This window comes from Hemiscyllium ocellatum, chromosome 6 (genome assembly GCF_020745735.1).
Source record: "Hemiscyllium ocellatum isolate sHemOce1 chromosome 6, sHemOce1.pat.X.cur, whole genome shotgun sequence".
NCBI lineage: Eukaryota > Metazoa > Chordata > Chondrichthyes > Orectolobiformes > Hemiscylliidae > Hemiscyllium > Hemiscyllium ocellatum.
In genome coordinates, this window is record NC_083406.1 from 109,133,133 (window position 1) to 109,158,562 (window position 25,430).

Consider the following 25,430-nt stretch of genomic DNA (forward strand, 5'->3'; position numbering starts at 1 on the left):
CTTGGCTGTTTGGCAGAAAGCAGAGAGTGGGAATATACGAGTCCTTCTCAGGATGGCAGCCAGTGACAAGTGGTGTTCTGGAAGGCTCAGTGTTGTGATCACAACTTTTCACTTTATACATTTAACGATCTAGATGAAGGAACTGAGGGCAGTCTGGCTAAGTTTGCAGACAATACAAAGATAAGTAGAGGGACAGGTAGCATTGAGGAGGCTGCAGAACTATTTGGACAGGTTAGGAGAGTGGGCAAAGAAGTGGCAGATGGAGTACAATGTGAGAAAGTGTGAGGTCATGCACTTTGTTAGGGAGAATCGAGGCATAGACTATTTTCTAAATAGGAAGAAAATTCAGAAGTCTGAGGTGGGAAGAGACTTGGGAGTTCTAATCCAGGATTCTCAGTAAAGTTTCAAATTTGAGTCAGTAGTTAAGAAGGCAAATTTATTTATTTTGCAGGCATTTATTTTGAGAGGACTTGAATATAAAAGCAGGAATGTACTTCTGAGGCTCTATAAGGGTCTGGTCAGATCGCATTTGGAGTATTGTGCGCAGTTCTGAGCCCCATATCTCGGGATGTACTGGCCCTGGAGAGTGTACAGAGGAGACTCCGGAGAATGGTCCCAGGAATGAACCGCTCAATATATGAGGAATGTTTGAGGGATCTGGCTCAGTGCTTGAAGGAGTTTAAAAGGATGAGAGGGGATCTAATTGAAACTTATAGAATACTGAATAGCCTAGACAGAGCGGATGTTGGGAAGATGATCCCTCCATTGGTAGGAGGGACTAGGACCTGAGGGCACAATCATAAGTGAAGGGAAGACCTTTTTTGTACAGAGATAAGGAGAAACTTCTTCAGCCAGAATGTGGTGAATCTATGGAATTTCACTGCCACAGAAGGCTGTGGAGGCCAGGCCATTCTGTATATTTAAGACAGAGATAGATTCTTGATTGTAAAGGAGATCAAGAGTTACAGGGAAAAAGTCAGAGAATGCGGTTGAGAACTTATCAGCCCTGCTTGAGTCTGAGTCTGCTCAGCTATTCAATGGATTGAATGGTCTAATTTCTGCTTCTACATCTTATGATCTTATTATGGTTTAGTCTGTGTGCTGTAGGTAGACCCACAATTCATGTAAAGGAGAGAATTTCCAGGATTTTGTCTCCATGACACTGTCCCATGCCTCCAGCTCAGCACTGCCCTCCTGACCTGTCCATCACCTTTCCCATCTATTCACTCCACCCTCCTCTCTGACCAGCACTTTCTTCCCCCACCCCACCTTCATTTACTTATTGCATTCTCAGCTACCTTCCACCCCAACACCCCAACACCCCCTCCACCACACACACACACACACACACACACACATTTATTCTCTGTGCCCTCCAGCCCACAAGTCTCATTCCTGATGAAGGGCTTATACCTGAAACGTCTATTCTCTTGCTCCTCTGATGAAGCCTGATCGGCTGTGCTTTTCCAGCACCACACTCTCGACTCTGATCTCCAGTATCTGCAGTCCTCACTTTCTACTACTGATATATTTCCAAGTTAGGAGGGGAGTGGCTTGGAGGGGAACTTTGTGTAGACCTGGATCATACTTTACTGGTGGCAGTGACCAATCTTTGGTCCCTTCCAGGGATCTCCAAGAGACATTTGCAAGACCTTGCAGCTGGCTGTGGATGCACAAGAAAGGTAACTGATTGTTTGTTTGTCTTCTGTGGCTATCCCCACTTCAAACAAGTATGTAGGGTGTGATGAGTTCTCTGGAATGTAGCACACACAGCCATGTTTCTGGTATTGAGACTGGCTTTAATGCAATGAGGGGTACGTCAGGTTCCAAGAGATCAATTGTGTTAGAGGTCTCTCTAGTCTGAGGCACAGATTTTTTTCTGTGGCCAACAGTGAAAAATCAGAATGATGTGTTGCCTCTCTGGTGCCAGGATCAAGTTTGCCTCAGAGGGTGCAGAATGTTCTCAAGGGGGAGAGGGACCAGCAGCAGGTCATTATACACATTTGGAACCAACGACATAGGAAAGAAAAAGATGAAATTCTGAAGGGACAATATAGAGAGTTAGGCAGGAATTTAAAAAGGAGGTCCTCGAGTAGTAATATCTGGATTACTCCCGGTGCTACAAGCTAGTGAGAATAGGAATAGGAGGATAGAGCAGATGAATGCATGGCTGAGGAGCTGGTGTATGGGAGAAGGATTCACATTTTTTTTTGGATCATTGGAAATTCTTTTGGGGTAGAAGTGACCTGTACAAGAAGGATGGCTTGCACCTGAATTGGAAGGGTACGAAGATACTGGCAGGGAGAATTGCTAGAGCTGTTTGGTAGGATTTAAACTAGTAAGTGGGGGGGAGACCCCAGGGAGATCAATCTGAGACTGGTACAGTTGAGAACAGAAGTGAGTCAAACACTCAAGGCAGGCAGGGACAAAGCAGAGAGACAAGATAGGACGGATAAATTAAACTGCAATAATTTCAATGCAAGAGGCCTAACAGGGAAGGCAGATGAACTCAGGGCATGGTTAGGAACATGGGACTGGGATAACATAGCAATTATAGAAACGTGGCTCAGGGATGGACAGGGCTGGCAGCTTGAATTTCCAGGATACAAATGCTACAGGAAGGACAGAAAGGGAGGTAAGAGAGGAGGAGGAGTGGTGTTTTTGATATAGGATAGCATTACAGCTGTACTGTGGGAGGGTATTCCTGGGAAGTTATTTGAGTTGAACTGAGAAATAAGAAAGGGATGATCACTTAATTGGGATTGGATGATAGACTCCTTAATAGTCAGAGAGAAATTGAGGAACACATTTTGTAAGGAGATCTCCGTTATCTGTAAGAATAGGGTGGTTATGGTAGCAGATTTTAATTTTCCAAGTATAGTCTGGGACTGCCTTAGTGTTAAGGGTTTAGATGGAGAGGAATTTGTGTGCACAAGAACTCTTTCTGATTTCAATATGTGGATGTACCTACTAGAGAAGGTGCAAAACTTGGATCTACTCTTGGGAAATAAGGCAGGGCAGGTGACTGAGGTGTTGGTGGGGGAGCACTTTGGGGCCAGTGACCATAATTCTATTATTTTTAAAATAGTTATGGCAAATGATAGACCAGATCTAAAAGTTTAAGTTCTAAATTGGAGGAAGGCTAATTTTGATGGTATTAGGCAAGAACTTTCAAAAGCTGATTGAGTGCAGATGTTCCCAGGTAAAGGAGTGGCTGGAAATTGGGAAGCCTTTAGAATTGAGGTGTGAAAGTCCAGAGACAGTATATTCCTGTTTAGGGTGAAAGGAAAGGCTGGTAGGTGGCGGGAATGCTGGATGACTAAAGAAATTGAGGGTCTGGTTAAGAAAAAGAAGGAAGCATATGTCAGGTACAGACAGGATCGACAGGATAGATCAAGCAAATCCTTAGCTTATAAAGGCAGTAGGAGTATACTTAAGCAGGAGATCTGGAGGGCAAAAAGGGTAACTAGGGAGAGAATAAGAATAAGATCAGTAAGGTGATCTTTGTGTAGAGACACAGGAGCTGGGGGAGATACTAAATGTGTATTGCATCGGTGTTTACTGTGGATAAGGACATGGAAGATATTGAATGTGGGGAAATAGCTGGTGACATCTTGAAAAATGTCCATATTACTGAGGAGGAAGTGTTGGATGTCTTGAAATCCATAAAAACTGATAAATCTCTAGGACCTGATCAGGTGTACCCTAGAATTCTGTGGGAAGCTAGGAAAGTGATTGCTGGGCCCCTTGCAGAGATATTTGTATCATCGATAGTCACAGGTGAGATGCCAGAAGATTGGAGGCTGGCTAACGTGGTGCCACTGTTTAAGAAAGGAGGTAAGGACAAGCCAGGGAACTTTAGACCAGTGAGCCTGATGTCAGTGGTGGGCAAGTTGTTAGAGGGAATCCTGAGGGACAGGATATGCATGTATTTAGAAAGGCAAGGACTGATTAGGGAAAGTCAACATGGATTTGTGCATGGGAATTGTCTCACAAACTTGATTCAGTTTTTTTTGAAGAAGTCACAGAGGATTGATGAGGGTAGAGTGATAGACGTGATCTATATGGGCTTCAGTAAGGTATTCAATAAGGTTCCCCATGGGGGACCTGTTAGCAAGGTTCAATCTCATGGAATACAGGAAGAAGTAACCATTTGGATACAGAACTGGTTCAACGGTAGAAGACAGCGGATGGTGGCGGGTTGCCTTTCAGACTGGAGGCCTGTGACCAGTGGAGTGTCAAAAGGATCGGTGCTAGGTTCATTGTTTTTTCATCATTTATATAAAATGATTTGGATATGAACATGGAGGTATAGTCAGTAAATTTGCAGATGACACCAAAATTGAAGATGTAGTGAACAGCAAAGAAGGTTACCTCCGATTACAACAGAATCTTGATCAGATGGGCCTTTGGGCTGAGGAGTGGCAGATGGAGTTTAATTTATATAAATGTGCGGTGCTGAATTTTGGGAAAGCAAATCTTAGCAGGACTTGTACGCCTTAATGGTAAGATTCTAGAGAGTGTTGCTGAACAAAGAGATCTTGGGGTACATGTTCATAGCTCCTTGAAAGTAGAGTTGTAGGGAGATAGGATTGTGAAGAAGGCATTTAATATGGTTTCCTTTTATTGTTCAGAGTATTGAGTACAGGACTTGGGTAGGTCATGCTGCTGTATAGGATATTGGTTAGGCCACTTTTGGTATATTGTGTGCAATTATGGTCTCCTTCCTGACGGAAGGATGTTGTGAAACTTGTAAATCTTTTCTGAACCTTTTCAAGCATGTTGCCAGGGTTGGAGGATTTGAACTATAGGGAGAGGTTGAATAGGCTTGGGGCTGTTTTTTCCTGGAGCGTCAGAGGCTGAGGGGTGACCTTATAGAAGTTTATGAAATGATGAGGGTCATGGATAGGATAAATAGACAATGTCTTTTCCTTGGGGTGGGGGAGTCCTGAAGTAGGTTTAGGGTGAGAGGGGAAAGATATAAAATGGACCTAAGGCATAACTTTTTCATGCAGTGAGTGGTGAGTGTATGGAATGAGCCGCCAGAGGAAGTGATGGAGGCTAGTACAATTGCAACATTTAAAAGTCATGTGGATGGTATGTGAATAGGAAGGGTTTGGGGGGATATAGGCCGGGTGTTGGCAGGTGAGGCTAGATTGGGTTGGGATATCTGGTCATCATGGATGAGTTGGACCAAAGGGTCTGTTTCCGTGCTGTACATCTATCAGGCAATTATGTCAACTTTGCCACTAAGAATGAATGAGTAGTTAGGTGCAGTAGCTCCAGATGGCTTCAGATAAGATGGCACAGGCCATCACTGCCTGCATGCACAAGGGATTTGGAGTAATCATTAACTGTAAGAGTTTCCACACTATCCATGTGCAGCTGGTATGTAGCCACAGTAGGTTGTTACTTAAGATGCAAGATTCCCAGGCAGCTGCTTACGTTCTGTGGTATTCCACCCCTTTCCAGTCACCTCTGGTTACCCTTGAACATGGTGCAATTTAACAAGATACAGCACTGAGCAAGCCACTGGCCTATTGACTGTATGCTTCAAGTGCCTGGAGAAATCTGTAGGTGCCCTGTAATACCCACTAGTTGGAGTGTCCAAAATAGTGCCAGTGTGATGCACTCTTCACCACATTGCATTGAATTGAAGTTTGAACTGGACTTGTTCAAATACTTCCAAGGAACCTGATGGGGCAACAGCAAACAATGGCTCCTGGAATTCCCAACATGTTCTCTTTATAACAAAGTTTTTCGCATAGCTATCTATCCTCAGTGCAGAAAAGTCTTTCCCTGCCGTGGGGAAGCACATCTGAGCAGAGAATGTCAGGCTGAGCAGGCATTCAATCTAATCTGCACTATTTAAAGTTAGCCTGAAGGGGGAGACAAAGTTGAAATTGTAATTCTGAGTTTGACTTGAGAATCCTATAATCACTACAGTGTGGAAACAGGCCATGACGCAAGAAATGGGAGAACATGGATACCTAAATGTTTCAATACTGTATTTGGGGTCATAGTTGAGGAAATGGCAAGGAGGAGAGAGGTCAACTATTTGCAGGGAGGCATGTAACCCATTAGATAAACTTTCAGAAGGCATTGAGATTGGAAAGCTTTGGCATATGTGTAGAATTTCACTCAAGCACCTGAACTTAGTGCTTCAAGTTCAATGATCCCACACAAATGGTTAAGATATGTGAATGTACAAGTATCCTCAAATATCCTGTCCCATGGTTACACACTGCTCTCACTGACTGCTCAACTAACCCAGTTGCTCGAGACCCCATACCCAAATCATTCGAACCTTAATTACTCATCAAATGAAGTTACAACAATGCCAGCACCATGTCTTCCTAGATATCTCTGCAGCAGCTCTGGTGGGCTTGTCCTACCAATGGGAAAATATATTCTCAAGGATGTGATTGAGAAGTTTGCCATGCTGAGTTGGTGAGTGTAAGAACAGCAGGTTGTTGGTTTACTAATCTACTTTTCCAGCAACATATTTTCAGCTCTAATCTGTGTGACAGTTCTCCTAATTTTGGTACCAGTGCTCAGTTAGTTAGGAGTGGTTTTTAGGGCTTTGTCTTGTCTGAATCTGTGCTTAAGCAAATACTAAGTAGTCCATCTAGTTTTATTCTTACTGTGTCTTTTTGAAGAGATTAATACAATTGAGTGCTTCAGTAGACATTTTAGAGTTCAACCATGTCACTATGAATTTCAATCAATAACTTCCTGACTGAGTCAAGAGTTCCACCCACTGAGTCGTCTCCAAAAATTTGGGCTTTCATAGTTTTTCATCTCTATATCGTTATTTTCTTAAATGATTTTTGCCAAAATTACTAAGATTGATTTCACATTTTATGTCTGTGAGGAGATTAGATATTCCAAAGTTCTAAAATATTTCACATCGAAAATATGGGGAGTTGAAGTCACTTTCAGGCCTTACCCTGATTTTGTAACTTCTTGAGGTAACGGAACTCCCCAGCTTAGTAAGCATGTTTCAACTATCAGTGCCAAAGGTCGAGTAACATTTCAAGTGACAAAGTTTGGAGCTGCTGTCTCGGTACCATGAGTTGCAGCTCTATATTCAGTATCTACATTGTACAGATTGGTCCCAATGTACCTACTGGAAGCACACCATAGAATCGTTGAGCTGGGTGTGTAAGGCAGGGAGGGACACCCTTCAAACCTCCTCAGTCCTATACCATGGCCCTGCCCTCCTCAATTCATGATGCGCAATACTGATGCTGACAATGCCTGTTGCAGCTTAAAATAACGAAGGATCACATTCTTATGATAACAAGTGATTAAAAGGTTACACATCACCATCATGTTCTGCATCAAATTTTGTTGGTAGCTCTCCTGGGAAGCATCTTGGATGTTTATGTTGTCACAGGAGCTTCCTAAACACAGTCGTTGTATGTACTCACCCGTGCAGAGAAGAATGACCAAAGTTGCATCTATGTGAAGCTTTGAGTTATCCAATGTTATGCCTGATACAAATGGTGGATTCAGTGCAGACACAATCAAATATTTACTGAAAGGATAGTTAGAAGATTCACCACAGAATCAGCAGAATGAATCCCTGGAGGTGAATATTCCTTACTTTTCTCTTAAATGATCAGATGAGAAATTAACTCAGCCCTTTTAATATTTTCAGCAGGAAATGGCTTCTGTTAAGATCGAGTGTGTCGTGAGGGGCAAGTACAGAATTGGAGAGTCCCCAGTTTGGGAAGAAAAACACAATTCTCTTCTCTATGTGGATATCACAGGCCAGAAGGTGTGCAGATGGAATGCAGTCACAAAACAACTGAAGGAAGTACATGTTGGTAAGTAAAAGTTAGGTCTTCATTAAGATTATTCTATTCCAAGTCTTACATAGAAACTGCTTCCTCCCTTTGTGAAAGTCTTTTCATGGTCAGAAGACCAATATCTGTTACTCCCAATATTTGCACAGTGCATTTCCCTGTAGCATTTTTGTTACAAAGTCTAAATTTAAGAGTCGTTTTGTGCTATGGAACCATCCAACTCAGAATTTGTCTCTCACCCTGTCTGAACTGAAAGAAAGCCTTGCAATTATCTATAGCCTGATTATGTCTCCGAAATGTCCCAGAGCACTTCACATGAATGTCTTTCTCTTTGGAGCGTAGTTACTAACGGTATGTAACTAAATGGTACAGTCCTTTTGTGCACAGAGTAAGATCTTACAGAGCGATGAGATGAATGGCTGGATTGCTGCATAAATATTGGGCAGTGGGAGCTTCTGCAAATGTTGATTTGGCCAACAGGAAAAATTCAAGCTCTTCTTCAAAATAGTGCAATAATTTCTTATTATCCACATAAATAGGCAAGGAGGAATTAGAATTGGATCAATTGTCTAAAAATACAGCACTTTCTCTGTCGGTAGTGTACTTGAATGTGTTATAGGAGTTCTGTCATTGCCTCACTGAGTAATAAAATGATTATTTCTCTAAGATGAATAACAGGTCTAACCAAACCACTTGGAATATTTTCTCATAGAATTGTTACAGCTGAGTAGGAGGCCATTCAACCTACCATATCTACACCAAAATGAACAATTCACAATGCCATTCCACTACCTTCTCCTTTAGAACTCTGTACATTCTTGCTTTTCAGATAACAGTCTAAAAGGTAAAGTCACCATAGTCTGCCTTCTCTTGTTAGAGAAAGAAAAATGACTGGTGGTTGTTTTAAGCCATGGTCATCACGTCTCAGACAAATGTGAGGTTGTGAAGGTGGGACCTTTTTCATGGTAACCTCAGTCAGTGTAGGAGTTGAACCTCTGCTGTTATCACTGTACATTACAATACCAGCTGAGCAGTCCCCTGAGATAACAGGCTCAGTATAATTCCCGTTTGAAAGCCTGAACTGAGCCTGTCTCCACAACAGTCTTAGACAATATATTCCAGATCCTAATCACTCATGATGTGAGAAAGACTCTGTTCATGTCGTTACTGCTTCTTTTGTCAATTACCTTAAATTTGTGCCTCTCACTCTTGATCTTATCATCAGTATGAACAATTTCTCCCTACATACTCAGTCTGGACCCCTCTCAATTTTGAACAGCTGTATCAAATCTCATCTCAATCCTTTATTTTCCAAGGAAAACAATCCCAACTTCTCCAATGTATCTTCACAACTAAAGTAACTCATTCTATATAATTCACGACAATCCTCTTCTCATCAACAGCTGCTAGAGTAGGTGAGTATTTAATCTCAAGCATGTTTTTCTCATCAAATAAGTCTCTAATGAAAGATTACCCTGATTAATGAACAAACTTATCAAATAGGAAAGCCATCAGGGAAAAGTGGTGACAGTTAAGTTCAAATTTTAAGTTTTGAAATTATTTTTTGGTTATCATCTTTGTTTCTTAATGAGAAATTTGAGACATTAAAATTTTGCAATCCTTACAAGAATGTGAATTTTTTTGCTAATACGTTGATCCTTGTTTATTTGAGTCCCTCCCCATGCATTCAAAGGAGCTCTATCAAAAAAGCTGGCATGTATATTAACAGGTTACCAGAAAGCCAACACTGGCCTGACTGTATGTGAATAGTGATAATGAAGCCAATTAAAGGTCGTTCTTGAATATCCAATGTTTTAGCAGAGAATTCCACAGGCTTAGCATGTTCTGGGTGAAGAAATTTCTCCTCTTCAGTCCCAAATGGTCTATCTTGCATTGTTAGTGACTCCTGGTTCTGGACTACCACAGAATCTCTACAGTGTGGAAGCAGGCTATACAGCCCTTTGAGTCTACACTGACCCTCTGAAGAGCAACCTTACCCCCACCACCTCCCCACTCCCAACCCTATCCCTGTAATCCTGCATCTCCATGGCTAATCCACCTAGCCTGCACATCTTTGGACTATGGGAGGAAATTGGAGCACCCAGAGGAAACCCATGCAAACACTGGGAGAATGTGCGAATTCCACACAGACTCCTGAGGGTGAAATCAAACATAGATCCCTGGTGCTGTGGAGCAGCAGTGGTAACTACTGATCAATGTGCTGCCCTACTGTCCAGTCATCAGAAACATTCTTACCCTGTCTAGTTCTGTTAAAATGTTAGATTTGTATGATGTTACTTCCTTTCTCTAGACCAGTGAATATAAACCTAATAGATCCATTCTGTCTTCATCCATCAGTCCTGCCATCCCAGGAACCTAGTCTGGTAAGTCTTTGTTTCACTCCATTTCAACAACATACTTCCTCAGATAAGGAGAGCAAAACTGCACATAGTACTCCAAGTATGATCTCACCAAGGCCTTGTACAATTGCAGCTGAACATGCCTGCTCCTGTATTTGAATCCTTTTGCTATGATGACCAATATTATTTGACGCCTTCATCTCTTGCTGCACTTAAATACTTACTTTCAGCAGCTGGTGTTCAAGAGTTCCCAGATCTCATTACAATCTCCCTTTCCCAATCTATTGTTATTCAGATAATCTGCCTTCCTGATTTTGTTTCCTTGCCCCTATCTACCTTTTTTACTTTTTGTTTCCAGTTGTAGGAGAATCTAGAATTAGTGGTCATTGTTTAATAATAAGAAAGCCCCATTTATAGCAGAGTTCTGTGCTGTACAGCTCCAAGACTGAGGATTGAGAGTCTTTGGAATTCCCTGCCTCAATAGATACCAAATCCTTAAATATTTTTAAGGTGGTGACAGATGGATTCTTGATTACCAAGCGTTGAACTGGGGTGAGGAGAAAGTGAGGACTGCAGATGCTGGAGATCAGAGCTGAAAAATGTGTTGCTGGAAAAGCACAGCATGTCAAGCAGCATCCAAGGAGCAGGAGAATCGACGTTTCGGGCATGAGCCCTTCAGGATGAAGGGCTCATGCCTGAAATGTCGATTCTTCTGCTCCTTGGATGCTGCCTGACCTGCTGCGCTTTTCCAGCAACACACTTTTAACTGGGGTGATGCAGGAACATAGAGTTGAAGTTAAAAATCAGATTAGCTGTGATCTTATTGAATGTTGGAAAAGGTGAGTACCTACTCTTGTCCTTGTTCATCTGATCACAGAATGAGGTTGTTTGACCCTTTTCAGTCCATATATCAAACATGTGCAAGAATGAATGTTGTCATGTTTTATATAAAGGTGATACTTTTACTCAGGTGACTTTCTCAATGATTGATAGAAAGAACAAAAGTATAAGAATTCAAGTTTTAAGAATCTTATTGTGACAAACAAGCTTAAACCATCCCAGGAAGGAAGTGAGGACTGCAGATGCTGGAGACCAGAGTTGAAGAGTGTGGTACTGGAAACGCACAGCCAGTCAGGCATCATTCGAGGAGCAGGTGAATTGTTGTTTCAGACATAAGCCCTTTAAAAGAGGAAATGAATTCTCATCAGCATCTGACTTGGTTGTGAAGACAGAACAGCCCTTCTGTTTCTGTCTGCAGTAGCTACTTTGTCTGTTTTGTGTGTCTCTCTCTTTCTCTCCTTTTTCTCTCAATAACACTGCTGCCCCTTTTTTTGGAGTTACCGTGAAAAGGTGTGAAACCTATCGCATGATTTAAAGAAGCTTTCATTTGAGACTATCCCTCCATGGCAGGAAGATCACATGCCTGTCTGCATGCAGTGTTATTAGTAAAATGCCACCACTCTCATTTTCAGTATATTCTCTTTAACATTTTCTTAAAGAATTTTAAAAACGGGAGCATTTTTTAAAGGTTATAACACTGTGTGGAAACTCAATCTGTGTAGAGCATTTCCGACCTGCTGCAAGGATACTTCAATCACAATGTAAAGGAGTTAAACAAATTTAGAGTCATAGAGATGTACAGTATGGAACCAGACCCTTCGGTCAAACCCGACCAGATATCCCAACCCAATCTAGTCCCACCTGCCAGCACCTGGGCCATATCCCTCCAAACCCTTCCTATTCATATACCCATCCAAATGCCTCTTCAATGTTGCAATTGCACCAGCCTCCACCACTTCCTCTGGCAACTCATTCCATACACGTACCACCCTCTGTGAAAAAGTTGCCCCTTAGGTCTATTTTATATCTTTCCCCTCTCACCCTAAACCTATGCCCTCTAGTTCTGGACTCCCCAACCCCAGGGAAAATACTTTGTCTATTTATCCTATCCATGCCCCTCATAATTTTGTAAACCTCTATATGATCACCCCTCAGCCTCTGACGCTCCAAGGAAAACAGCCCTAGCCTGTTCAGCCTCTCCCTGTAGCTCAAATTCTCCAACCCTGGCAACATCCTTGTAAATCTTTTCTGAACCCTTTCAAGTTTCACAACATCTTTCCAATAGGAAGGAGACCAGAATTTCATGTAATATTCCAACAGTGGCCTAACCAATGTCCTGTTCAGCCGCAACATGACCTCTCAACTCCTGTACTCAATACGCTGACCAATAAAGGAAAACATATCAAATGCCTTCTTCACCATACTATCAACCTGCGACTCCACTTTCAAGGAACTATGAACCAGCACTCCAAGGTCTCTTTGTTCAGCAACACTCCCTAGGACCGTACCATTAAGTGTATAAGTTCTGCTAAGATTTGCTTTTCCAAAATGCAGCACCTCTTATTTATCTGAATTAAACTCCATCTGCCACTTCTCAGCCCATTGGCCCATCTGATCAAGATCCTGTTGTAATCAGAGGTAACCCTCTTCGCTGTCCACTACACCTCCAATTTTAGTGTCATCTGCAAACTTACTAACTGTACCGCTTATGCTCACATCCAAATCATTTATGTAAATAACAAAAAGTAGAGGACCCAGTACCAATCCTGGTGGCACTCCACTAGTCACAGGTCTCCAGTCTGGAAAAACAGCCTTCCACCACCACCCTCTGTCCTTTTACCTCTGAATCAGTTCTGTATCCAAATGGCTAGTTTTATTTTAAAGATTAGATTACCTACAGCACGGAAGCAGGCCCTTCAGCCCAACCTGACCACACTGACCCATTTCCCTCTGACTAATGCACCTAATGCTATGGGCAATTTAGCATGGCAAATTCACCTACCCTGCATGTCTTTGGACTGTGGGAGGAAACCGGAGCATAATTACGCAGACACTGGGAGAATGTGCAAACTCCACACAGACAATTACCAAGGCTGGAATTGAACCTGCAACTCTGGTGCTGTGAGGCAGTTGTGCTAACCACTGAGCCACCCTGTATTCCATGTGAGCTAACCTTGCTAATCAGCCTCCTATGGGGAACCTTGCCTTACTGAAGTTTCTTTTACAAATGGCATTAACCTGGTCACCTACAGGGTCTATCATGACTTAGTGTTTCCCTCATCGAAAATCTCCATCCAGTAAGGACTGATCTTATTGTGCATCACGACAGAACTCTTAAAATTGGCTGAATGCTCTGGGCAAGGGGAATACTCAGCTGTGTTTTGTATTCCTGGTACTATTCATTTGGCATCTCCTAGCAGGTTTGTTATTTCCTTCCCAAGTAGTCAAATAACCAGCTGTAATTCATGAGGTAGGTAACATGTAATGAATTGCTGCACGTCCACAAACTGGTGGGCAGTTGGCCCATGGAAGAGGGAGAAGATGGAATGTTTCAGGTCAACGAATTATACACATTTATCATCCTACAGATGCCCCTGTTGGTTCAGTGGTCCCTCGAAGCTCAGGGGGTTATGTTCTGGCCATTGGAAAAAGCTTTGCCTACCTAGACTGGGAAAAGCAGACAGTTACCGAAATAGCTTCAGTCGACCCAGATAAAATAAATAACAGATTTAATGATGGCAAAGTGGATCCTGCTGGACGTTTCTTTGCAGGTTTGTCACAATCCATTTCTGTTGCATTTTACTTTCCTATCCATGTACTGAGCTGAAAGTGAAGAAGTATTTTGCCGTTGTTGATCTGCCTACTTAAGCCTATCTTAAATGGAGTATTTTCAACTGAAGGCATTTGGGGGAGGTGGAGAAGGAAGCTTTTTGAACAGTGAGCTAAAAGGACAGATTAGCCTAGTTCATCAAAAGTCACATTCATTATATTTGTATTTTAGAACAAAGAAACATTGAGGACTGATGGATTCAAAACAATGGACACCTGAAAGAGATTTATTTAAAAATCAGCCCTGTTGACCATTCTGAGATTGATTGCTCGCTGTAAATTGCCTTTGGGAATTCTTGAACGGTTGCAGTCTGTGGGGTGTAGCTATTGTCCTAATTTCATGATGTAGAAAGTTCTTGGATATTGACTCATTGTTAATAAAGAAGCTCTGATATACTTCCAAATCAGAATAAATTGTGGCCTGGAGGGGAGCTTGGAGATAATAACATTCCCATGCTTCTGCTGTCTTTGTTGTTGTTCATGTTGAAGTCATGGATTCCAGTATTAAGTGAAAAGATGTAGCCACAGAATTTTCTTGGTAGTAATGACAGGATTCATGCAAAGATAGAAAATGGGTCAAACTTTGTAATTTTTTAAGATGAATATCTAGTTTATATCCTATACCTGAAATGATCATCCTAACTTGCTCTCTTAAAAACGTATTATTTTTCTGTAGACAAATGGTAATTTGATTATAAAAAGTTTGATTATTTCTGAAAGAAGACATATTATGTAAAAGGTTTTTGTCTTGCACTGTTGGGATATTTACAAGGAATCCATTGTAAAGGAGAACAACAATTCATATTGGTATGAGACAAGATTTTAGATTGATTGGCAAGTGGACTCTATAGATGAAAATCATTGTCCAACTATTCTTTAGGTCATTCCTCAGCGCAATGTCTTGACTGATCGGCATCAACTTTCCTAATCTCAATTCAAACATAGCTTAGGAGTTAACTGCCTGTCATCTAACTGGTGCATTTTCTAAGGCAACAGCTCTACCACTGAAAGTCTACTTGCCAAACAGTCGTCTTGAATAGTTCAAAATGTTAATGTATCTTAAGTTTTGAGCTGGCAGTTAGTTTCTTGCTACATCATGATACTTAGATAAGAAGATTAATGATTGTGACAGAGAATATAAAATCTTTTTCTCCGATCCTAATTTACATTTCCTTAGCTCACACTCTCTATGAATGTGATTTTCCTGTTGGAAGCATGTGATTGTGGAATCAATTCTATAGTCTCCAGTAAAATTATTGGATACTGTTGACCCATACACCTGGATTAAAGAGTTTTACTGTATTTGGAAATCTGCAATGGTGAATGTTTACACAGCTAATGCTGACTTCTGCTACAGGGACCATGGCAATGGAGATTCGGCCAGCTGAGGTAGAAAGGCACCAGGGATCAGTATACTCTCTGCAGGCAGATCACTCCGTGGTTAAGCATTTTGATCAAGTGGACATTTCAAATGGTTTGGATTGGTCCCCAGATCACAAGGTTTTCTATTATATTGACAGTTTATCATTTGCCATTGATGCGTTTGACTATGACCTGCAATCAGGAAAGATCGGTGAGTAGATTTTAAAATGAACACACTCAAATATTGGATTGAGCCATTCTATGTTGATTGTTTATTTCAGAAAAATATAACTTTTTTTCCTGTGATGAGCTAGAAAGAGGAAAAGGGGCAAAGCTGGTCCTTTTTTGTGTGTGAGGACAAACTTTAAATTTAACTTTTCTTTTGAGCTGTCCCTCCAAGTCTAAAGAAGGTAATATTTGATTGCCTCTTGGCACCTCACAGGAAGAAACTGATTAGGGAACTCTACAAGGTAGGAACACAGGCAACATGTTAGGACTCCAAAATCCTACATATGTTAAGCCTTTTTTTGTCTATGTTAATTGTTTGTCCTCATTTACTGCTCACAGTAGTGGGGTTTTAAATAAATAACAGATCAACAATTTTATACTTAACTATACTATCTTGCCATGTTACCTTCCATTACATCAGACAATGTATGATTGATATTTTAAATGCCTAGAAAAATTATTATAGTGAATTGAATATTGAATAATTCAATAATTGAATTTTTAATTCAATAATTGAATTCAATAATTCAATTCAAATCAATATATGATAGATACTTTACATGCCTAGAAAAATATAATAGCAATGCCACTCCAAAATCCTGCAAATGTATTGGGAGGATAGATATATCTATATCCTCTCTCAGATCAACATCCCCAGCATTAAGGCATATTCAGTTGTGTGGATCAAGCCATTCACAAATGCATCTCCTCTTTGACCATTAAGTCACCTCAGGAACTACAACCCCAGAGCAGAAGAAGGTCATCCTCAATCCTGAGGGATTGTCTAAGAAAATAAGAAATTGTTTTGGTTGGGATTGAATGCAGTAATGGAGGGTGTGCTGCATTGTTAACTGTGCTCTCCCTTAATCAAATGTGAAAGGAAAATCTTGTCTGCTTCTGCTCCAATATTTCAGGGAGACATTGACTGTAGTGCAGAATGAATAAGCACTTCTACCACAGTGTCCCTCAACTCCCATCAACTAAAATGAATGCTGTGTTTATTTATATATAAATTGTGATTGAGGCTTTCTCATGCAAGTAAAATGCAAATTCGTTACATTTACATCCAATCCAAACCTCAACTATTTTAATCTTATTACGCTGTAGCATCATTATGACCAGTTCCCAGGCAAGGTTCCCTAATGTGATACAGTTTTAGGCCAGATTCCCCATCTTCTCCAGGTAATGGGGGGAATCAACTGGCTCTCCTCCCTTTATTCACCCACTGCTTCGCTTGGTCAAAAGGATTCCTTTCCTTTGCCCTGCGTAAAATAAATTTAGGTTTTAATAGGTGTTAATTTAAGTGAGACTTTTTTAACTAAAAATGAAAAGAAATAATATTGCAACGCAAATGCATAGAAAAAGATCAGTGTGAAGGCGAAGAAATTCAGTCTGAGTCATACGTGAAGAATGGATACCAGAAGCACTGACATTGTTAGTTAACAGTCCATTTTGAGAATCTGACTTTGTAGGTCGATTGAAATTCCTTTGTCCATGTTCCTTTTGACAGTGGCTTCCTGGCAAAATTCAGAGAATATATTTTTCATTAGCTTACTTGCAATGGAGGGGTGTTTCATGTTTTTGTTTCTTAAAGCTGTGACCTTTACAGCGCACACTAGGACTTCAGGCCATTAGCTCACACAGATCAATGTTGAAGTTTGCTGTTTTTGTACATCCCTTGAAACAGTAAAACACAAAATGACTGCAGGAGATGGTTGCATCCTGTGAAGGGTTTGCATATCAGCCTCTTTTTAGCATTTTTGTTTGAAGTTTCCCAGATTTTGTACACATGTGATATTCGAGGGGTTTCTTCAGACAGCCACTAAATTTCATTCGCAGTCATCATTTGGCCTTGCCTCCTTTTTCTGCAAAACATGTTGCAGTTAAAATCATCAGTGTATGATCCAGACTTAGGGATCCATGGTCAAGACAACATGCATAATATTTTACATAAATACTCAAAATATTGTACAACCTTTGAACTCTCACTGAAAAGAGGTAACATTATCATATGGAATGTCATGTTTCAGATTCCAATTACTTTAAGGAAGGAGTGTGCTTTTCCAATTTGTACGTCTTTAACATGTGTTTTAATTGACTGTGTAGCAAATCGAAGACTTGTTTACAAGCTTGAAAAGGAGGAGGCTATTCCAGATGGGCAGTGCATTGATGCAGAGGGAAAGCTTTGGGTTGCCTGCTACAATGGTGGAAGAGTCCTTCGTATTGATCCCGAAACTGGTAAATCAATCAAATGCATAAACAGTGGTATCTGATATTGCACTTGTCATGATTTTGGCACCTCAATACTAGTATCAAATTTAATTGGATCTATTTCAACACAGGTAGTTCTCCAATAATGCCATAGTTGCGTTCCAGCAAAACCTTACTTAATAGAAAATCGCTCAATAGGAATAATGGGACCTATGGGAAAAGTAGGGTTTGGGTAAAAAAATTACTCGTGATTGCTCAAAAATCACCCAAAAGTCTAACACCAAATGTAGCACAGCCTGAATGAAGGTATAAATCATATTTAGTTTTTCAAAAAAAAACAAAAGTAAATTTAACACAGTATATTTAATAAAAATGTAAGAAAGTTGCTTTCTTTGCAGTACCTCTCTCAGAAAGCTGCCCTGTCAGCAAATTACATTGGCACAAGCACAGAATAGTATGAAGACCAGTGCCAACATGGTGCGTGCACAGTCAGCAACACACACACACACAACGGCAAAAACACCAGCTTTTGCGTAGAACAGCGCAGAGATTTCGGCATTCATATCAGCGCACTCACAAAGTGAAGCGCATAAACCAATCCCCACTGAAATTTTGCTGTTGCCAATGGAAGTAAGCATCTTCCAAAATACCGTTCCATAATTCTTCAGTGATATTATAGCCAAATCACGCTGCCAAAACTCCCGTTACCCCAGATAAACCTATTGGTTTGTTGTTATGTTTTTATCGAAGGGGTTAATCATGGTTGTCTTTTCTTTCGGATGGGAGATTTTGAGACTGGGGGGGGGACATTTTTAAGGTGAGAGGGGAAAGCTTTAAAGAAGACATGAATAAGGGGCAGATGTTTTACATAGGATAGTTTGTGTGTGGAATGAACTCTGAGGAACAATTACATAATTTTAAAAGACATTTGGATAAGTACATGAATAGGAAAATTTTGGAAGGATATGGGCCAGGAGCAGGCAGATGGGGCTACTTTCATTTGGGATAATGTTCAACATGGACTGGTTGGACCGAAGGGTCTCTGTGCTGTATGACTGCATGATATCCTTTAGCCTGATGGAGACTGTGATTAATGTTGAAAGTGATTCACTTGTAAACCATTTTTAAACCACCATCACACTAGGGGACACCTCCTAGAAACATGACTGAGATCAGTATTGACCATGTGGGTTATCATGTGTTCTAACCCAAGATGTCTGACTCTGACATTCCTCCATGTTCCTGCTAGACAAAACAAATCCATCGTTACAACAATAACCTTTTGCTGCTCATCAGACATTCTGAAGGAGCAATGGTCACATTGTGAAACAAAAGAGAATGAAAGCATTCAGTCCACCAAGCCAATGTTGGTTTGCTGTAGCTCAATCAGGCAGACACATTTCCTGCTTTACACTTTGTAGCCCAACAAGTTTATTTCTGAAAATAGTCATGTTTTGTCAAATCAGGGCATTTCACAAGATTAACAATTCAAAGATAAAAATTAACATTCTTCCTGCATAAGAGAAGAGTCCTAATTAGTTCAGACTCTGATTGGAGAATTCAGCCATTAATGCAAATTGACAGTGAACAGCCAGGTGTTGTTTAAATTTTAAATCAGGCGGGTGGACTCACATTTGACTGGCCATTGCACTGAGAAATGAGCCAGGATGAATGACTGTCGCAGTTTTGTAGATTTGAAACAGGACTAGTGTGTTTATCTTCTGTAAAGATCAGGGCCCTGTGCTTTAATGTATGTATCTTCCAGTATGCGCAGGTGTGCCATACTGTGAGCTTATCTGACAACACTAAATTGCTTGTCGGAATAATTTTTCAAGCGCTGGAATTGGACAATTGAACATTGGATTGCCAACCAATCAGTACTTCCTTCTCATGCAGTATAAATGTTCATTTTCCCCTTGAGTAGGCATTCTTGCAAAATGTCCTGATGTTAAAAAAGGTAAAGGGCTACTATGTTATTAGACAGAAACAACTGGTGGTGGTTTAAGCTGAGGGTTACCACATCTCTGGTGAGGGGAAGAGGTTGAGAAATCGAATTCTTCATGATAACCTCAGTGTGGTGTGGGAATTGAACCCATGTTGTTGGCATCACACTGCATTGCAAGCCAGCCATCCAAGCTGACCCTGGCTATTCCTCACAACCTCCCTTCTATCTCTTGCCCAAAACCTGAAATCTGTGTCCCCTGAGCTTTCTAACATAATGAGAATAACTTTTCTTTTCTTTTATCTAAACCTGTCATAATCTTGTCATCGTCATTGGCAATTGTTTGCTAATGAAAATGGTTGTTCACCTTGGGGATTCCATGGCATTAATCGTGGGTTCTTTTAGCCTGATCCTACAGCTGTACCTCCAAACATTTATGTGGCAGGAACTGGGATTGATCCTTGGCCTTATGATTTGATATTCCTTTCTCAGGTTCCGTTTCTGTACTCCCTCCTGTCAATGGGTGTTACTTGAAGAATTGTATCCTTTCATATAGGTGTTTCCTCTCAGTTGATGTCTTCTAATAGAGGGTCTCCACTGCATTGACACTTACGTTTCATTTATTGAAAGAAGCCTTCAAGGATTCTTTGAAACATTTGTCCTCTTATTCCAGTGCCTTCCTTGAGCTAGGTGAAGAAGACCTTCATAATCTCATAGGCTTTTATCAGATCTCCCTTTACTCTAAGGAGAGCAGCCACTCCAACCTCACCTTGCTCTCATTCCTGCGATAATTCTAAGTTGATAATGGTCAAAAACATTAATTCCTTGTTTGAGCTTGATGTTGGAAATTTGCACTTAGAATTTCTGTTCTTTTGATCTCCTAACATATGTTTAAGAGGGCATGAACTTCTAAAAATTTCTATACCACAGCAATTAGCTCACACCTTCTGATGCCGCAAAGTCTACCCACTATCTACAAGGCATAAGTCAAGAGTTTGATAGAATACTCCCTACTTGCCTGGGGTGCAGCTCCAACAACACTCAAACTTGACACCATCCAGGTCAAAGCAACGTGCTTGATTGGCACCACATCTACAAACATTCAATCCCTTCACCACTGGTGCTCAGTAGCAGCAGTGTTTACAAGATACACTGTAGAAATTCATCAAGATTCTTAGACAGCAACATGCAAACCCATGGCCACTTCCATCTAGAAGGACTAGGGCAGCAGATGCTTGGGAACACCACCACTTGCAAGTTTCCTTCCAAGCCACTCCCCACCCTGACTTGGAAATATACTGCTGTTCCTTCAGTCTTTGAGTCAAAATCCTGGAATCCCTTCCTTATTGGCAGTGTGGGTCAGCCTGCAGCAAGTGGAATGCAGTGATTCAAGAAGGCAGCTCACCACCTCCTTCTCAAGGGCAAATAGGGATGGGCTATCAATGCTGGCTAACCAGTGATGTCCAAGTTCCACAAATTAATTTTTCTAAAAAAGACCTTTTTTTTATACCATTTCTCCAGTAAATCCAATGGGGATCCCCATATCATTTCTGACTAGATTTAAATTCAGTAAATCTGATGCCAGCAGACTCTAAATCTGTAGACTGTGAATAAAATAAGAATTCGTAATGATTCAATGGCTGATTTGTGAAGTCTAAAGTTAAGAAAAATAATCACAGACCGGATTGGTTCCTTTAGGTAAACGAATCCAGACAGTGAAGCTGCCCGTTGACAAGACGACATCGTGTTGCTTTGGGGGAAAAGATTATTCAGAACTTTATGTAACATCAGCTGCAGATGCAATGGATGAAGAGTGGATTAGAAAACAGCCAGAAGCAGGTAGCATTTTTAAGGTGGGTAAAATGGTGCAGTTACTCTGTTTCAGATGAGTTTTTCAATTTACTAAATGTTTGGCTTTGGCACCTCCTGTTAGGTGACAGACTGCACGGCTCTGGTTTCCTCCCATAAGTTAGGTGGATTGGTCATGCTAAATTGCCCATAGTGTCCAGGAATGTGCATGCTATGTGGATTAGGCATGGGAAATTCAGGGTTACAGGGATAGGCTAGGAATTGCGTCTGTGTTGGTTGGTGTGGATCTGATGGACTGAATGGCCTGCTTCCACACTGTTGGGATTCCAGGATTCAATGTTGTCGAATTCCACTATTCTAATATTTTCTGATCATGGCTGCTTGACCAAATTGTCTCTAATTTATTACCAGTCTGCAATATCAGAAATGTTGCTATCTAATGGACATTTTTTTGATGTCCAAGAGTGTGCTGGTCTATAATAAGATGACAGCTGTGCAATCACATCAGTGGTAAATCATCATGTCATCCGTCCCTCTGGGATGTCTAGTACATGTATGGAAGAGTTACTTCAAATTGATCGAGTAACCAAGTCAAGTCAAGTCACCATTTGAGCGAGTAAAACCAATGTCTGTGTGTGTGCGCTTATGGAAAGCATTCAAAAGACCTAGGAGTAGAAATTCTTCCAAGGTACTGATGTATGACAGGCAATATTGGATTGGTCCCCTCATACACAATGCTTTATATTTTGTTTTTATTGACTACATTGGAATAAAATATTATATCATTAAATGTTCGTGATGGTCATCCTAATGTACAAACAGATCTTTAATTTTAAAATGGAATCAATTTCTTCAAGGTTACACACTTTCTCTTTATTTTAATGGTTGCTCAGGCAAAAACTATACAATCTCACCTGGGTAAGTGAGCTGAACTTGTGGGGTTGTGAGCACTGACCAAGTTGTGCTCCACCTCTAACAATCCCTTAATCTCCCACTGAGGGGTCACAAAAGTTTCAGTTCTCAAAGTGGGTCACAAGGGAAGAGCATTTTGGAAACACTGCTATGTGATGTTAGTTATAAGCTTGTGTCTGTGGCAACTGTTGCAAAACAGGCCAGACCCCCTCAATGTTTTAAGGTAGACCAGACCCTAACTTTTAAGGCAAATGTAATGTGGATATTCCAGGAGTGATGTAGCTGGTCTAACTGCTAGCTTTAAACAAAGCAGAATGTATTTAAACACTGGCTGAAACACTAACAAAAAAAAACAGAATTTAGGATAACTTAATCTATTTCATAACCCAACTGATATACAATATTGCAACTTAACGAAGCTGGTCCAATCCCTGCAACATCCCATTAACACACCCCTTGGCAAAAAGTATATTCAAACACTGGTTCTTAAAGCAGGAGAGTTTTCAGAGAGGAAGTTCATGTAAGATCTCTGTTGAAGCATGGAATCTCTTTTCACTGTAGCTGCTAGTATAGGTCTCCAGCAGTTTTGACTGCTTGCTAAAACCAAGCTAGAAAAAAAGCTGAACTGGGAGAACTGGCCACTCCCTGAAATTGTTCAAAGTAACCATTTCCAGACAAATAGGTACCTCTGCCTTTACCATCCCTCCTGAGAAAAACCAAGGACAACATAACCTTGTTAAAGAGGCAGCATTGTCATATGGAACTCTCTTGCTGTAAATTCTAACCTCATCATGGGACTTGAGGATATCATCTGTGTTTCATCAAAAATAATACTGAGTGTGAATTCCTTCCTGTTTCAGATTACTGGGCTTGGAGTGAAAGGAATTCCATCATATTCATATGCAGGATAAAACGCATCTTTACTGATCTAAAGCCTGCAATCCTTGCATTTATGATGAGCACCCACTTTAGGTATTTTTAATAGCCAGCTTTTAAAAATTGCAAAATGCTATTCTGTAGATGCACCGATGATTTTCAAATCTCTTTCTTCATGTGATTTTTTTTAAAAAAAACTTTTTCCATGTTATAACTATAGTTTCTAATTTACTGACCATACATGCAAATATTAGGGATGGCTATCTTGACATTATTATTAATAAATCTTCTATTAAACATTAAATGATTTATTCAAGACTCTGCTCTTCCTTTTCCTTTTTGTGAGGTTTTGATTGTGTGAATATGATGTTAAGTGTCAGCTTGCCTCACTTGTAGCATATTGTCTGTTGAGTCAAGTGCCACAGTTGGACTTGGCTACCTCACCCAGACTAATGCTTCAATTCAGCATTGATGAGGGGTTAAATTGAAGCCCTGTCTGCCAAACTAGGACATCTCGTGGCACAATTTGAAAACAAAAGGGCATTGGTGTTGCAGGCTCGTCAGTGTTTGTTGCCCATACCTAGTTGCCTTTGAAAAGGTGGTGGTGAGCTGCCTTCTTGAATTGCTGCAGTCCATGTGCTGTAGGTAGACCCAGAATGGGGAGGGAATTCCAGGATTTTGACCTAGGGACACTGAAGTAACAGTGCTATATTTCCAAGTCAGGATAAGTGACTTGGAGAGGAATTTGCAGGTGGTGGTGTTCCCATGTATTTGCTGCCCTTGTCCTTTTAGATGGCAGTGGTCCTGGGTTTGGAGGGTGCTACCTAAGGAGCCTTGGTTAATTTCTGTTAATGCTGAGTTAAATCTGGATTTTCTGTCCAAGTTCATTCCCTTAGTCATCTTCCCTCCTGAGACACACCCAAGGCACTCATCTGAGTCCCAGGAGTTTACCTTGGGCTTACCCAGTTTATAGTCAAAAAATGTGGCACTGGAAAAGCACAGCAGGTCAGGCAGCATCTGAGGAACAAGAGAGTCGACGTTTTGGGCTTATGCCTGAAACATCCATTCTCCTACTCCTTGGATGCAGCCTAAATGGCTGTGCTTTTCCAGCACCACACTTTTCAATTCTGATCTCCAGCACTTGCAGTCCTTACTTTGTCCTACCCAGTTTACCACTACAGGGAGGGACTAAAAGGGCTTGCTTTTGGAGTAGCTTTACATTAGCAGTAGAGGCTTATACGCTTTGCTGTCTTTACTGCAAATCCTTGTACTGCTAGCCTGAGAACTGAATAAATCATGAAGCACCACCCACTATGTTAAAACATGTTGCATCGCATCCACCACTGATATATAACAACATTGCAGCATAAAAGGGGAGGTTCTCATCGGTTAATTCTTAATAGTCTGCGCAGAGAATTGAGGTCAAGAGTGTGGTGCTGGAAAAGCACAGCTGGTCAGGCAGCATCCAAGGAGCAGGAGAAGGGCCTTATGTCCGAAATGTCGATTCTCCTGCTCCTTGGATGCTGCCTGACCTGCTGTGCTTTTCCAGCGCTACCCTTTTGTCTCTGATCTCCAGCATCTGCAGTCCTCACTTTCTCCTGCGCAGAGAATTGGGCAGCAGTCAGAGGTCATTGTGTCTAGTTTAATCTAGACTGCTTTAAATTGGCTAAGGTTCTCTCCATGTTGTCTGACCAGTTATTGCTGTTAACTTTGATTCTCACTTGGTAATTGAGACTCTCAATTTCAGAATGAGTAACTATATCACAATTATCAGCTCAGATTACAGGAAACTGTTGTGAGGTATTCACTATTGGTAGAGTGCTCTCAGTTGCAGTAGGTTTGGACACTAAGATAATATAGTCAGCAATAACAACTTGAATTTGTTGTCGTGAATATGGTAAAATATCTCACAGGAGAAGGTTCTCTTCTCCTGGGATGAAGAGGTTATATCCTTTCAAGGAAATATTGGGCCTGTCTCTGTTGGAGTTCAGAATGATAAGAAGTGATCTTATCAAAGCACATGAGGTCTTGAGGCAAATTGACAGGGTGAATGCTAAAAGGATGTTTCTCCTTGTGGGTCATTTAGAAGTAGGGGACTCAATTTAATAATAGGGGGTATCAAACTTTAGACAGATGAAATTTTTTTTTCTCTCTGACGGTCACAAGTTTGTAAACCTCTCTTCCCCAGAGAATTAGGAGTACACCATGATATGGAAAATTACCCAGGAGTGTCCTGTACATAGGAGAAAA

The 25,430-nt window shown here is 40.9% G+C and overlaps 1 protein-coding gene across 1 annotated transcript; it reads left to right on the forward strand.

Moving 5' to 3' along the window:
• The first annotated feature begins 1,639 nt into the window (after positions 1-1,639).
• LOC132816859 (regucalcin-like) lies at positions 1,640-23,215 on the forward strand. The gene is made up of 7 exons (XM_060826845.1): positions 1,640-1,682; positions 7,664-7,832; positions 13,600-13,782; positions 15,198-15,413; positions 17,537-17,668; positions 21,282-21,436; positions 23,165-23,215. The coding sequence occupies exons 2-7, from the start codon at positions 7,670-7,672 to the stop codon at positions 23,213-23,215; spliced, it is 900 nt and encodes a 299-aa protein (XP_060682828.1). The 5' UTR covers positions 1,640-1,682; positions 7,664-7,669.
• Positions 23,216-25,430: the final 2,215 nt, after the last annotated feature.

Coding starts and splice junctions, on each gene's coding strand:
- LOC132816859 (XM_060826845.1), top strand. CDS start 7,670: ATGGCTTCTGTTAAGATCGAGTGTGTCGTGAGGGGCAAGTACAGAATT. Junction 13,783..15,197: donor TGCTGGACGTTTCTTTGCAG/GTTTGTCACAAT, acceptor CTTCTGCTACAG/GGACCATGGCAATGGAGATT. Junction 17,669..21,281: donor TCGTATTGATCCCGAAACTG/GTAAATCAATCA, acceptor TGGTTCCTTTAG/GTAAACGAATCCAGACAGTG.